A 16240-nucleotide genomic window follows, 5' to 3' on the forward strand; every position below is an offset into this window, starting at 1 on the left:
ACACACACACACACACACACACACACACACACACACAGTGATATTTGTTTACAAATAACTCGGACATGCTTTTCTTCGCAATGTGTTCTGGGATATGTAGTTTTCTACGCACCCTGGCGCGTAGAAACACATACCTACAGAAATATATACCTGGTATTAGCAGTAATTTACCACGATTTCAACATTTGTAAAATAGATGGTCTTCTTTGGCTTGGAATTGCATGCATCATCTAAAGCGCTGTCACGTTTACTTCGGTGCACACATTATTTTTTTTTTATGACCTTGGCATGAAGTGTGATTTTTTTTTTCGTGAAACATATAATTTATTTACCGTGTGTCACTTCCTCTGAAGAGCTGAAGGTGGCGGCGTCGTTATGATCTCAGCGTGCGTGAGGCTGCGTGAAGTCCACGCATGCTGGCTGTCGAGCGGGGATAGGATGTGTGAGCGCTGGGTATAATGCGGTCACCCGTACAACTGCGGTGTATTCGGGGTCAGGAAAAACGCGTGTGTTTTTTGGCTGACCTCTACACGAAATTGGCCCTCATGGAGTTTTCTAAATAATTTAACAGTAATACCTTTATGCACGTTAATCGCGATATATCTTACATGATATGTCATCATATCAGCAAGTCTTGCATTGTGAAATACAGAAACCTTGCTCAAAAGGTTGCAATAGGTGCAGAGGTTTGGGATTATTTACAGTTTGCATTGCCAACACAATAATTAAAATGATGCACAGATGTCTAGTTGCTTTCCCAATAACACCAATCATCATGTAAATGAAATACAAGCAGTAAAATGTGTGTAAGCAAACATGAAACTACTATTGAAACATGAATCAACCATTTACACCTTGGCTGACACTTCCAGCACCGCCTCACCATTTCAGTTCATCCTCACAGCTTTCGGTCTATCTGTAGTATCAGCAATCATAATGTGTCATAATGCGCTTGTCTGTTGCCTGCTTTTACGAGTCACAGTAAAAGGCCTGTCTGAGAGATCTTCCATAATACTGGAGTAAACCTGCCAAAAACTGGCTTAGCCTCCTCTAGCTTTGCAAGTTCCTAGACAGATATTTGCTCAGAAGCTGCATCGACCGGGGAAATCCAATATCACACAGCGTCAAAGTGGGAAGATAAAATTAAAACTTTTGACTTCCTGTTGGGCCCTTGTGTAAACTGGAATTGTAAAACAAATATTTAAATCCTGTTTCACACAAAAATAAGAACAAGTCCGGCAACAATAAAAGGCCAGGATAAGTACTTTACTGTATTCAGGGTGTCAGTTGTTCATATGTGATGTATTGGTACATGAACCAAGTACTGATTCAGTACTTTAGTAACTAATCCTGAATTTGCATGGAATTTACCATAAAGAGATGTTTTTTTAGAAGTGCTCTTGGTATATGTCTGGATATTTGTTTTCACTGTCATATTTCCACTAGAAATTCTCAATGGAATGCAAACTTTTTGGCATCATCATAGATATAGTGGCTTAATTGAGATTTTGTTTTTTTGTTTTAAATTCTTCAGGATTTGAAAAAACACCTTCATTGCAATATTGCATGTTTTGGGGGAATAATAGACAGAAATGTATTTGATTGCAAATACATGTTACATAACAACGCCCAGCAGAGGATTTCCTTTTGACACGGGGAGACTCTCTGGCAGCCGGTCGCTACCAATTCCCAGATCCACAGCAGTTTACATATACATGCGTGTGCCTGCCATTGCCTTTGTGTGTCTCCGACTTAAAAGTCCACCAAAGCCAGTGGACCAGCGCTCTATCTCTGGTGTATGTGAGTCAGTGGTTCACAAAGAGGGCTAATGTTCACGGCTGTGAGCATCACTGCAGATCTCTGCAGCTGTCAGCCAAGAACTGGTGAGTAAGCATAATCCGAACTGGAGGATTGCTTCTGGGTAGCTGTGCAGACAGCAGCGGCTGGGAAATAAAAGCTATGACAAGCCTTGGGTGATCCAGAGCCTGAGGGAACCATCCCTGGCCTGTGTTGCTTAATTATTTATCTCTCCGTGCTCTCGTAAACAGACAGCTGCCGCCTTCCCACGATGCATCACCTTGCGCTCGCCTGCCACGCTCCTTTCCCGGACTCTGGCACACTGTATGTTGGGAGTCATGTTGCTGATGGGACTGTATGCTGTGTAGAGAGCAGAGAAACGCAGGCCTAGCCAGCAGCCGCAGAGCATGCATTGTGCACAACTGAAGAGGGCTGAAGGGAAATCTATTGTGATTTGTGCCTGCTAAGTAAATACAGACAGCCTGGGTTTACATGCTTCCTTGGTTGCCCACATTTCCAAAATATTTAACGAGTACCATTTCAATGTCTTGCAAATCCTAAAACATATATATGCATTTAGTTTATTTTTTATTATTATTATTATTATTATTATTATTATTATTATTATTATTATTATTATTATTATTATTATTGTCTTGAAATAATATGGTGAATTGAGAATGGCTGATATGGATGTTAGTCAGGATCCCAAACTTTGTCTTGAAATATTCCTGTGAAATTGTTAGTGCATTATTAATTCCTGCTTACTTTAGGGTAGTTAGCAATTCCTTACTAATCAATAGCTCCCAAAAGCCTGTATAACTGAGAGTAAAATATGTGTGTTGTCAAAATGACACCCAAAAGTTTATCTTCATCTAAAAACACTCTGGTGTCAGTCTCTAAAAGGAGCAGAAGAAACCAAAGAAATATAAATATCTGAGGCACAACCACTAACAGATGAGGCCAAAGCAAGTCTCTCAAATATAGAAACATTAATTAATTAACTGAAATATATAAAAGCAACCAAGAGGCTATTTTTACAGTGATAAATAAGTCATCCCTTGCTTAGTCCCACACGACAAACTGTGTTCATCTCATTCTTCTAGGCTGGTGCTCAGCTTTGAAGAGGTACCCGGCTGAACACTAGTGCAATAAATAAGCTCCTTCAGAGGGAATAACTTCTGCTTTCTGCCTATATCAGTAACACTGCATGACACTGAGGACAACACAGATGCAAGGAGCTTATCGTGAATTTGAATTGTTTTTTCACACTTCATCTCATGTTTCAGCCCGTTTCTTATACATTGTTGCTTGCATGCTACTATACAAAAACACGCAGGTTTTAATTGAAACAACCCAACAAAGGCACATCTGTCTCTTTTGTGTATCGGTCTCTTGCAAATGCATGCACACTGAAATGCCAGGTAAGAGTAACACGGTGGAAAGGACATCAGCACATTTCTCTATGGAAAGCACTAGATTCACACCGGTCTACCTGGGTGACTGTCATTATGGGCTGAAATTTCGTCTTGGAAGGGGAGGGGAAACATCATATTTTTTCTCCTTGTGTGTGTGTGTGTGTGTGTGTGTGTGTGTGTGTGTATGTGCCTTTGAGCGTGTGTGTCTCTCTCTCTGTCTGTGTGTGAGTGAAGCTGTCTTTCTCTTCTCTTTGTCCCTCCTCCAAAGTGAGAGTCGCTCCGGAGCGCTATCTATCTGCATGCAGCCCGCCGCAACCAGGATGAGCCACAACAACCTTCACTTCACTTTCACGTCCGTTTAACCCCCCCAACCCCTCCATCACCGCTCCCGTCGGCCGAGACCCATGCAACCCTGACCCGCGGTTAGCGCATCCCCCTCCTTCTCCCCGGAACGACCAGCACCCCGCTCCCCGCCGCGCCACAGAGGCCAGCCAGCATGCCGGAGACAGGAGCGCCAGCCGCCGCCGCCGCAGCCCCGGGCAGCGCCGCGGACACCGAGAGCTCACGGCACCGACACCGATCGCAGACGGAGGGGGACAAGGCGGACCCCGCTGCCGCTGCCCAGCAGTCCTCCTCGGGGGTCCTGGGTGAGTCTCAGCCGTGGGAAAAGGGGGACCGGGTCGTGGGGGGAAGCCAGTGCAACTGTTACGGGGGAGACGATGGGATGTGCGCCGTCCTTTTGTCTTCTGCCACCCGCTTACGAAACCCCGACAAACGGTGATTACTCTTCTACAGTCTGCGACTAAAAACACGGTGTATTTGTCCGGAAAGGTAACCCCATAAGTCCAGCAGCTGCCACAATTGAATACATTGTGTTTTCCTCAATGAAACAGCCTGCTTGGGATGCATGTAATACTAATATCCTTAAAATGACATTCGCCTTTCCCCCCCACACACGGCAGCCAGGGATGGGAATGCACAATAAACTTTCTCAAGTCAGACGGCAAGGTTACGTTAGGATACATCCTCCTCTGCATCACTTGTTTGCTGTCATAGTTTTTCTTTTCTTTCTTTCTTCTTTTTGTTTTTTGTTTTTCCATTAAGACCTGCAAAGTTTGAATGGGTCGTCCTGGGAGCCCACCTATTCCAAATACTGTATTTTTTTTATTTCTAGTCATGCTTCTGTTCTTGGCCCTTATGTGTGAGTGAGTTGGTTGTATTTGGCCTGAAAGAGCGGCCTGGCACGTTTATGCATCAGAAATGTGGAAATATACCGACTGTCCTGAGAAAAGCCGCCCAGCTTGCTATGCTTGGGGTGGAGGACAAGGAGAAAAAGAGAGAGGGAGAGGGAGAGAGGACCCATTGCGGCTGGCTGGTGTGTTTGTGTGTTTGGAGCTGCTCCAGTCTGGTGCAGGATGATGCAGTGTGGCAGTAGCCAGCCGTTTTGCAAGGGGGGACACGTTCAGCATGCAAGAGCTTAGCAAGGTAATTCTCAGAGCATGGCAGCTCTTAAAGATGCAACGCACCTTTTAATGAAGGCAAACTTCCCCAGATAGGAGGGTGTGCACACAGCATTGTTCCTCCTTTCCGGGCATTGTCTGGGAAAGTGAGCTTGTATTATTCTAATTTTCTGTGCAATAATTCGGTTCTCCTTCTGGCCTCTCCTTCATAGCATCGCACCTGACTTTGTCCATGCATTCAAAGGAACTGAGTACATCTTCTCCCTCCGTAGACTCTGTACATTTGTCGGGATTATCAGTGTAGCCAATTTGCTAGTCTCTCGAGGGATGGAAATAAGACCTGCATGGAACGGCTTCAGGTTTTATCAGTGCCAATATGTTAAATGTTGTTTTAATTCAAAATTATAAAATGGCAGGACGCATACAACAATCGCACACCTTATCAGCTTATGTAGAAGCACTTTCGGCCCATAACAACTTAAAAACCTCAACGGCACCAATGAATTGTGACCCCCAAGCAATAATGCTTTGAACAAGGTACCCAGTGTTTTCTTGACATTAGTACTGCTGTATAGTTGAGTGTTTTATGTGTAGGGCTGTGTTGATAGAGGATGGGGGCGAGGGGTTACCAGTAGGGTAGAATTCTTTGCTGAACCTGATTGATGGGTATCACATGTATAATACTGTCAGCATCTGTACTGTGCAGCTGTGTTTCATTCCTCCATTCATCCAGTGAAGATTTGTTTTCAGCGGTGTCTGAAGTCTCAGTGTGATGTCTTTGCTGTATTTTATAATCCCGGTGCTTTGTCTCAACTTAAGGAGTTAGCATATGATCCCAAGAAAGGGTTTTCCACACTGAGTTAAGATTGCGCCACATATGATTGCACGGTCTGCTGCAAATTCATCCCCGCCCTTCTTGCGTTGTCCTCGGTGTACAGTTGTGGTCGAGGAGTATTCACATCCTACACGTCTTTATCCGGAGATTAATGGTGTTGAAAATATATTGTTGGTTCAACTGTTTGTATTTATCAAACAGTTTTCATTCCAACATCCTGGTAGTTTTTGTTCCAACCAAGATCTCAATTACTTAATTGAACAAATAATTGGAGCGTATTAATCCTTTTTAACAGTTGGCGTTTTCACATACACTATAAAAACGTATAATGCACCTGAACGCTTCAGCTTTTTGTAAATTTAAACCATTTTAAAAGTGAAATTAAGCAAATTATTAGTTCGGTTAAGTATTTGAGAAGTTGGTTGAAACAAAAACCAGTAGGATAGTGGGTCTCCAGGACCCGGTTAGGGAACCACTGATTGAATATAAATGTAAACTCACTGACAGTTCAAATTAAGGAAGTGAGTAGTTTTGTTTGCAGTTGTATATGTTGTTATTCAATAGATTCACTATTAGCAGCTGGGGTGGGTGTAAAAACAGTGTGGCACAGTCTGCATTGGCATCACAAAAGCCCACTTGGGAAATCTAGTGGCAGTTCAACCGTTTAGTCCAAAACACACAAAACACCTGACCTCTTCAGCTGTACCCTGCCTGTTCTCGCAGATGTGTTTGAAAGTCATCTGGGCTCTGTTTCATGCCTCTATCCTTGTGAAAATGCTGCAATGTAATGTTTAATAACACATTGTAGGGAGATTTGATTCAGCTTCTTATCTGACCTTTCTTGCCATGGGTTCACACAAAGGAAATACCCCTTTTCTAATCAGATCACCTTCAGTGGATTAAACTGTCCCCCTGCTTCTGTAATGCAAAGTTTTATTTCACTGGCCTTTAGGAGGCTGTAATTGAACCATGGAAACAGTCCACTTCATCCAGAATATGAGTCATAATTAAAACATTAATGTTAAAAAAGAAGAACAAAAAAATCATTGAAGTTTCAGTCCATTGGTTCTTCCTCAGGCCAAAAAATACTATTTTACGCAAAGATCCAGTGATTTAATGTTATCGGCTGTGTAATTGTTTCCTTAATTGATAATTACCTTTGTTAACAGCCAATAAAGAAGAGTAGAAACATTTTTTCACATGATAGCTTTTAAACTTTTTATTATTAGAGTATGGTCAGACAGTTTCTTCTCCATTGATCTCCGTCTGAAGCTGCACCGATTACTTTTCAAGATGCTACAAAGGACGATTTGCGAAATGTACTAAATTGATATTGTGAGGGGTATTTTTATATTCCTGTTCCATAGAAATTATGTCTGCTTTAAATTGTCTGTGGCACACATCTTAGAAAATCTCAATTTTATAAAAATGTAAAGGAAATACCAAACCGTTTGACAGATTAGCGGGATTAAAAGCATGGTCTTCAGTCTTCAGCACGATTCAGGAGAAAGCAGAATGTGATGACAGTCCAATTTATTTTGTGTACATGCCCTTAATGTTGATTGTACTCAGAGGCAGAGGGGGGTGGGGAATGTTAAATAAGCAGGATTGTATAATTACTCGACACAGACACCTTTAATAAAAAAAATCTGATTGTCAGCATCCTTGTCCCCAAGGCGTTTGTCATAGAGATGAACAATGGGTTGAATTGATTTTCTTTAAATACTAGTGGTCTCTTCCCATTTTCCATAATCCAAATAAATCTTGTCCCGTGGCTGTCTTGTTAAGCATAGGTTTAAAATATAAGGATTTCAGAGGTCATAGGAGTCAATATTGCATGCCAAAACCCTCCTGGAAAGAAGCAAAAACGGGACGTGTGTGATAAAACAACCCGATTTGAGTTTCTTCTTATTTTCTCCTGGCTGATTTGCAGCGAAAATGATTATTGGAACATATATCTGCCAATATATGTTCTTTAAACTGTGCTCCTTTAGATGCTTACAATCATTCCTGTTCATGGTGCAAACTTAAACCAAAGGCCACATTCGAGCAAAACTGACACCCACCAACTAATAAAACTGCAAAGCTTGATGGCAGCTTCATTATTTATCAGATACCTCTTTCTTCTATTCATCTATTGAACTGCTGTCAAGTATATGTTTGTAGACTGCAATCCAGCGCCTTGTCTCGTGTTGTTCCTCTTCTCTCGTAGATGTGTTGCTTCAATGGGGGAGTACTTAATGAAAATATAGAGGTCCTCAGGCACAAGCGCTTCAGTCAATGTGTTACAGGTGTGGGTTGTTTAAGAGCTGGGAATGTTAACATTAATGAAGATGGATTTGGGTCGGATTTGTTGAAGGTTGAGCTTCATCTCATCTGTATCAGTTAGTGCTCAGCGGTGCTCAATGTGGGGTGACCTTGCCGCTGGTTAGAAGACCAGTGGTCCAGTGGTTATATATTACTACACTGTAACCCTTTATCCAGGCCGCACCAGCTCTGTTATTGCCCTACTTCACGGGAAAGGAACTGGCAGACTAGCTGGGACTCCTCTCTCACGCTCAAGGACTTGTTCAATCCTGTATTCCACCCGGTTGAGAAATCTACTTATTTTCGTAATTATCTCGCTCGATTTCTTTCGGCGGTCCCCGTGCAAGGATACCAGACCTGATATGGGGTGAGCCACGTAAGGAAAATTCAAAGCCCTCATAGACTGATTGTGTCCCGTAGTGTGTGGTCTCCTTTACTTCGGGATGGGAACTCAGCCTGGCTTATGTGCCATTTGGAGGATTGGCTACTTATCTTCCATCAAACACTATGGTAATATGCTACTAAGCCATATTTGCAGCATTTACAAAACATTTCCTCAAGTAATGTTACAGCCATTGCTTTGGGTTGTAGAAGTCACTTCAAATGGTGCAGTTTGGTCAAACATCAATGCAGAAGATGACAGAAGACTTTAGCAGCTGATACCTATGGTCTTGTAGTTTTCGGCCCAATATGGTTATGGGATTGTAGACTGATAAGTGAACCCAACTCCTTCGAATTAATGATCTTTGTAGAGGGTGACTCCCACCTTGTGATATCAATGGCTTTGTTGCGACGACGTGTCAGAGAGATCAGTTTCCACATATTGGCTGAACTGTGAGCCAGCCCTGGCCCCCTCTTCTCTCCCTTGACTCCGAGGCGTTTGCAGTTGCTAAGCCAGCTCATTAGGAACCACAGTAACCAAGTGTGTTTTAGCCCAGTTTAGCCTTTTCTTCAGCCCCATGCCTTTCATTTGGTTCTCTACTAGAGGTCCAGAGGGCACAGTCAGGATTTATCTGAGCTCATCTCATTAATTACCCTCGTCTATTGCATCAGAACATCCGAGACTGAAAGTGTTGAGTGTTTGTGTGTGTGCATGTGCGTGACAGGAGCCCTGTTTTTCCCCTCAATCACAATCGGATGGATCTGTGTTGTCTGGGGCTGTTGGACAAACAGCCTGGCGGGCATTCTGCGAGATGGGTTCTATAGGAAAGTCTGCTTTTAAAATTCATCCTGCTTTTTTGTTGCATTTTGTTCCCCCCCCCCCCGCTTCAGGCACTGGCTTCCCATGCAAGATCAAAGCTCCAGAGTGCACTGTCAAAGAGTTTGCTTGTAAATGGCAGGCCACAACAACAGATGCGGGATAACAAAAGGTAGAAACGCACACACAGACTTGCATGCCCAGTCTCTAAACAGTAACCGGCCTGCAGGTGGATAGAAAAGTCTTTCGTTAAGGTTTAAAGTGACAAAATGTGCTGATGATGCCTGTGAATAACACTCTGTTTGTTACCTATGGGGACTGTACTCTGTTATGTTTTATTAATAGTAGCTGTTGGAACTGTATTTCCTAGTAGGAGAATTTATTAATAGTATATAGTTTTTTTATTTTTATTTATTTTTATGAAGAGCTTTAAATGTAATTTTCTCTATACAGAAGGAGTCTGCAGTGTAATTCGATTTGAAAGATTTGTAAGGATTAAGTAGTATGGATGCAGAGGAATGTTTTTTGTTTGTCATTTTGTCTTTTTGTTCGTTGTTTCCGATTTGATTGAGAAAATGAAGGACACTTGACGCCCCGTGCTCTTAGATTACAAACCGCATCGATCCGGCCTGAATCTGATCGTGCTCTGGCGCTATTACTGGAAGAAGTAGACGTAATGGGAACTGAGGTCTCCATTGAGGTTTTTCCATTATCTTACACACTCGGCCATCATCTGGAGACCTCCAAGATAAATCAAAAGCGAGCATATTTATATTTATATCGTCATCATCAGCCTGTATTGATCCACTGCTGGATCCGCCCATCTTTTATGTGGTCATCTCCTAGGTCTTTATAAACGTTTGTATGTTATGAGAACGAGTGAGAGAGAGAGAGTGCGTGACCAGCGACTGTGTTTTTCTAAGATTGGGAACTTTTTTTCCTTGCTGAATCTTGACATTTCTGTCTTTTGTACCACTTGACTTCTTCCTGTCTCCTGTGACTGTTTCACTCGGTATATATATACAAATTTTTGAATTGTCTGTAACTAAAACTCTTTATTTTGGTCCATAAGTTATACTAATAAGTGCACACATTTTTCTGGATTTTCTGAATTTACATATTTTAAATTTTTTGGCTTACATAACTGGCTACTTAAAACTCTTACATGCAATATTCTGAGAGTAGGAAGGAAGTATTTAATTAGTTGGGCATATGTAATTAGGCCTAGTCGAGTTTTTCACTTTTCTTTGCATGGTGGGTAACAAACCTGAGAGTGTGTTTTAATAAGCCTGTCCTGTCCTTTCACTGGGCTCCTTGGATCACTTAGGCACCGTTTTCAAGGAGAAAATGGGAGAATAATTCAATCTGGATTACTGACTTGCCCTGGAGCAAAGACACCTTCATATATTTTTTTTAAAGATGTCTTTCTTCTCTTTTTATTTTCTTCAGTTTGTCCTGCTTTTTTTTCTCTCCAGAGTTTCTCCTACTTCCAACTATGTGGGCGAACTCTTTCTGTTTAAGCCTTTGGAAAGAACTGCTCCAGATCCCGTTTTTGCCTAAAATTACTCTAGCTGTTTAATGCTGCATCTGTCAGTCAAATCTGGGTCAGCACGAATACACTAATGCCCTACTCTCGGTGTCCTTAATAATTCATGAGCGTCCCTTGCTAAAGCCTCACAGTGACGCCCCTTTGTCTTTATCAATCAGGTTGTTTTGAAACCGGCTTGAAATCCCCTGCATGAAATCCCTGGGAATTGTGGGAATTGCACAGTTTGAGCCAATAGATGTGATTGTGAGAATATTGTGCATTTTTAAATGTCATTTTGGCACATTGTTTTGGTCTTGGATGCATTAATTTATTTTTCTATCTCTTCTATTTCTGTGCTTCTTCATGTTGTCTGCAGTTTCATATATATATCTATAAATATAGTAATTATAGCTAAGAAGGACCAATTAAGAAAATATCATTTCCAGATTTAGGGGCTTAAAAATCCCAGGTCCGGCTTGGATTGTGTAAAACGTGTGCAGAATTCCAACAGGACAATTACAGGAAATACCTAAGACCCAATAAACAGAGCAGTCGGTCATAATTGAAGCCTCTTTTACTGAAGTTAAATTAAAATCTATTGCCAATCCTGGGCTGTTAAAATTGTTAGTCATTTTTTGCCGAGACAAAATTGGAGTTCAGTGGCTGTCACTCAGTGTGTCCACGGCGACTCCCAAGAGTCAGTGCTAGCTGTTCATGAAGGTGCTTTATTTTTATTTCTGCAGACTGACTGACCCACATATGTCTGTGTGCATCGTATGAGTCACACGATGGTAACGCCTGCTCTCCTGTGCCTGATAGATCGTTGAAAAGTTCATCTGCAGAGCTGACCTGCGGAACGAGGTTAATAAGATCATCAAAAAATGTAACCTACGAGGGCACCTGCTGAGTGCGGTTACAAACGCAACCCTTTTAAAGGATTAGTGGGCATCATTCACTCAATTTTCCTGTTTATTCGTTGCTTTTTGGTGTTTTGTGATTTTGAGCGTGAGTTGGTTTGCTACTACAGTGTTAACGGTGTTTGAACAGGCTTTTCTGAAGGTCTGGTTGTAGGGAAATTAGCTTAAGACGCGGCTCTGAGTGCTGTGCGCCACTGATATACTTCCCCACGTCTATTATTTTGTTGTGTTTTTGTGTTGTTCTCTCATTGCTTGGCAGATCACTGTTGGAAGTGGAATGGTAGATTATAATAAGGTAACGGATAGTCACAGTTTTGAGTAAATTTGCATAGGCTGTGTTTCCTCTATATAAGCGCACCAATAACAAGATTTGCATTTTTTGAATCGTGGTGGAGCTTAAGCAAAAACATCTAATCAACAAGTAACAGCAGCAAAAGAGTCTTTTTATGTTTCAAGGAGAATTGCCCAAGAACTACCTGCGGATCGGCCTGTGTAATTTTCATAGATATTACGGGGGATGAATAAACGATAAGTTGTTGCCAGAGAGATTTTCAGGAAACATGATTGATTATGTATACAGCAGTGCATCTTGCAGTGACTATCTTGAGGGAGCCTGACCCCCATGTAAAAATCAATGAGTAATTATGAGATGTGGACCTCTGAGGGAATCATTAAATACGCATCTGATCACTGTAATCGCTCACGATATTGACCTTCGGGTTGGAATTTGACCTGCCTAGCGATGAGAGTGGATTTGTTGGAAAAGGCCTTTCCATATAGACAATTTCATGACAATGTATATTTATACTTTTCTATTATTGGAGAATAGAAAATAATACATAACGGCCAATAGCAAATGAGACTGTTTAGAAGTGATGAGCATTCCGGCATTCCGATTGGATGATGTGTTGATGATGTCGTGAACAGAGTGGACAGAGGTGCTTTGATGGCAACAGCAGTCTAGTCTCTTACTGGAATAGCAGAAGAGCGCTGTCCAACTGGGGGGTAGGCCGGTCGAGAAAGAAACAGTGCCCTTATTGTCGGTTCCTCATCTCTGCCCATCAGACTATTGGCACAGCTAGTGCCCAGAGGAGCCTAGTGGAAGCAGAGAGAGCGGGAGAGAGAGAGAGAGAGAGAGAGAGAGAGAGAGAGAGAGAGCGACAGAGACACTGAGAGTGAGAGAGAGGGAGGGCGCATTGCCTGGCAAGCCTGTGAGAGAGGCGATTATAGCTGGTCTGGTTCGTTCACAGGTCTGTGGATGCAGCTGCTGGGGTGAAGGGAGGAGGATGGCATGGCGTGAGTGTGTGTGAGGCGGAGGGGGGATACCGCGGGGGCTATGGCGACAATGTATGAAGGGCAGCTCTGTTTGAGATTGAGAGGGAGGGAGACGGGAAGGGAAGGAGGAGGTGGGCCACGAATTGAAAATCTCTCTGTCTCTTTCTCTCTCTCTCCCTGTCTCAACCTGCCTGTGTGAGTGTGTGTATGCATGGGGGGGGGTGCTTTTCTCTGCAGTTACGGTATGCAGCTATTTTTGTGTGTGGATGGATTTTGATTTGAAAAAAAAACAAATGTTTGTGAGGCCTTGCATGCCGAGGAAATGATTTGTATGCACGGGAGTCGCAGCAGGTTGCTGTGCCGTTTAGAAGCGGCGTTTATCTGTTCCAATTAGGATGAAAGCTGCTAAGAGGGTACGGTTTTACTGCCTGTTCTGGAGAGTTGCAGTTCGGTAGGAGTTTGCTTGGCTGCCCACGTGTACAGCTGTAGCTCACGTGATACACTTGCAGTACGCAGTTCAAAAGATGGGGCTGAAAATGCTGCAGGGCTTCATCCCCCATGCCCTCCTGTTCTTTTTTAGCTACTGTAGATTTTGCGATATAGGTCACAAAGGATACACCAAGTCTCAAGTGTAGATTAGAGAGTTCGGTGCTTTTTTTGTCATTGCACAACCTCCCGCTCTGATGCTGTCCGTGTACCTGGTTTTGGCCCATATGTTTTTGGTATACGGTGTACAGGTTTCTCTGTTACGTATCTATAAATTGTGCCTTGCTACAAGAGCCAAATATTTAACAGGACTGTGTGCATGGTCTGACTTTACTATCAACGGTCCTCATGCTCTCAGGTGGTTGGCGACCTTCGCCAAGTAATAACACATGCTGTGAATAATGTAATGCATTCACATGATCCCAAACTGCCTTTTTTTATCCCTCTAGTTAAAAATGGCTTGTTGAAGTCTACTTGATTGAGCCAGTCAAGGTTGAGCGCTTTGCCATGGACTTCCAAAGTGATGCTGGAGACAGTCTGGGGTACGATTCCTGAGTCTTGGGAAGGAAAAGCTTGAAAAAGCCCTCTACTTCGTGTTTCTGTAAGCCTAGTGGTTAAACTGCGAAAGTGAGATGGTCCAGCTGGAGATTTGGAAAGAACTCCTCTTGGGCTTATAATTAATATCTAATTGTGCACTGTTTTAATTCTGATTGATAACCTTAGCTGTTTAAGGAACCTTCTGGGCTATGTGCTTGTCTGTACAGCACATATGGCCTGTGTTAGGCTGGTTGTACGTGACCTTATATATTTTTTCTCCCTCTGTACTTTTTATCCACAGTTTCGCAATAACCCTGCCTTGTATTGTAAACAGTGGGGTTGTGTTGCAGAGCTCATGTGCCAAGCCATGCTGGTCTGTTGTTTAATATACTATATCTACCTGCATAGGCTGTCAATAATTCAGCACCCCAGACTTCATATGAAAAGAAAGAATCTAGACAACGCAGTTCCCATAATTGCTGTGGAAGTTTTGGTCCAACCAAGAGCTACTGGTCATGTATCTAAGCCAACTGAGGTTCAGAAATGCAATTTCCTTGTAAACGTACAAGGCACTGTGACAGGTCGAAGCAGGGCACAGATAACGGTTTAAACCTAAAATGTAAAATGAAACCGTATCCACATGCAGGGTTCCCAAGCACTCTATTTCAGCTGCAGCCTGTGAGGTGACCAGTTCCAGGACAGTGCGTTTGAATGGCGAGAATATAGTAGAGCTAAGAACGAATCCGATGGTGCTTTTCTGATGTACTGGTGACGGCGGGGTCAAGATTGCTAAGGAGAGAGAGGCTGTAGGTCTGAAGAGGCACCGGAAGGAGGTCACATGAGAGTGTCTTACTCCGAACCACATCTCCTGCGAGCGATTCGTTACTGCGCAGCTGAGAAACGAAAGGTCGGAGTCAGTGTCTGAAACTGTGTAAACACACTTTGTACGGGTTTGTGTTTAGCGCTGCAATAACAGGCCCTCTCTGATATTTTATTTTGGGGAGAGACCATGAGACGCGATCTAGGGCAAGTCCACATGGCTGTGTTCAGTGAGTTATCTTCATCTGTGCTGAAATGAAGGACAGCAGGGGATTGCTTTACTGTGCCGTCAGAGCAAAGAGAAACAATCCCTCAACAGGAAAACAAGGAATGAGGGGAAAACAGTATTTTCGAATGGAGAAATGGGGGCTCTGCTTTGTGAAATTCTTTTGAAAAGCATGCAGTCTAATGATAATCTCTGTTTATACAGGCTCAGGTAGTCCAAAGCACTTACAATTGCACACTTACACAATTAAGGCAGTTTGCATATGACAAAGCAGCGAGAGGGCACGCTTTCATTTAGTTAATTTGTTAATTTACATTGGGCCGTTCGTTTGTCTGGAGCAGGTCGTTTACATTTTGATTATTCTGCTCCTTTGAGTTGAATGCGTTAAGATATCTTGGTATTCCCAAACTCGTGTAGAAACGGTCTTGTGTGGCATTGTGTGTGCAGGGGAGGAATGCAAACTGGTCACAGTGCAGCAGGGTAATCCATGGCAAAGGGAAATCTTTAGGGAGGGCTGGAGTTGTCAACACTTTTAATTCAGATTCTGCTCTATAGAGGTATTGTTTGTCATGCTGGAGAACGCAATCTTTGATCTAATCCCTCAGATCTGTACCATCTGGCACAGTTCATTTTCATTTTTGTTTTTATGAGGGAGGAGAGAGGAGAGACAGAAATTTTGTTATCAGGATAAATTAAGGCAAATGACAGAATGCAAATGCAAAACCAGAAAGTTAAGCACAGAAAAAACACTTTTGAACCATCAGGTGCACAACACAGGATAAAGCCTTCAAGGAAATATAGGGGCAAAGATAAGTGTGTTGGAACGCAGTTTAAATGCATTTTCCAATTAGTATGCACCACAATGTGACATTCATGTATGCCTGTTAATGTTGATATTGATACATATTCTAAAGATATTTCAGGAGTTCAGGCAACCCCAATAGACCTATGTAGTAGAAGGTACATTTATTTTGGCCTAGACTCACTTGACTGAGGGAATAATGCCCTGGCCATAAATGACAAGGTCATCGGACTCCACTAATACATGGAATAAACCAAGGAGCTGCTGCGAAGGTGGTATGTGGAGTGGAGGAGGGATGCCGAGTGATGCATGCTGGGAAAGCGCCTGTGTTGCTGGATAGTTATGCTTGGGAGGGTGGAAGTCAGGCGCGAGATTGGGGGGTGTCTTCCTCCTGAACCTCAGTTGATAAACTCCATATTGGCTTCTGACTTCAGACTCCACACACAACAATGCGAGACTGGGGATTGACTTCACTGGTGTCTGATTAGATCACCCCAGTGTAACGCATAGTTATAGATTTAAGAAAGTGCACTTAAGGGATACAGAAAGGGATACAGAAAGGTTCCCAGTTTTAGCTGTGGGGAGCTTTCTTCATCTGCTCTCCTGTTGAATGAATTTCACACCCCCTATTTAAT

The 16240-nt window shown here is 42.7% G+C and overlaps 1 protein-coding gene across 1 annotated transcript in view; it reads left to right on the forward strand.

The window, feature by feature from the left end:
* The first annotated feature begins 3386 nt into the window (after positions 1 to 3386).
* ano8b (anoctamin 8b) overlaps positions 3387 to 16240 on the forward strand; it is a 38190-nt gene continuing 25336 nt past the window's right edge. The window contains exon 1 of the mRNA XM_066695692.1: positions 3387 to 3862. Within this exon, the coding sequence (XP_066551789.1) occupies positions 3712 to 3862 (151 nt within the window). The 5' untranslated portion in view covers positions 3387 to 3711. The remainder of the gene's footprint in view (positions 3863 to 16240) is intronic.

Source organism: Amia ocellicauda, chromosome 22, assembly GCF_036373705.1.
Source record: "Amia ocellicauda isolate fAmiCal2 chromosome 22, fAmiCal2.hap1, whole genome shotgun sequence".
NCBI lineage: Eukaryota > Metazoa > Chordata > Actinopteri > Amiiformes > Amiidae > Amia > Amia ocellicauda.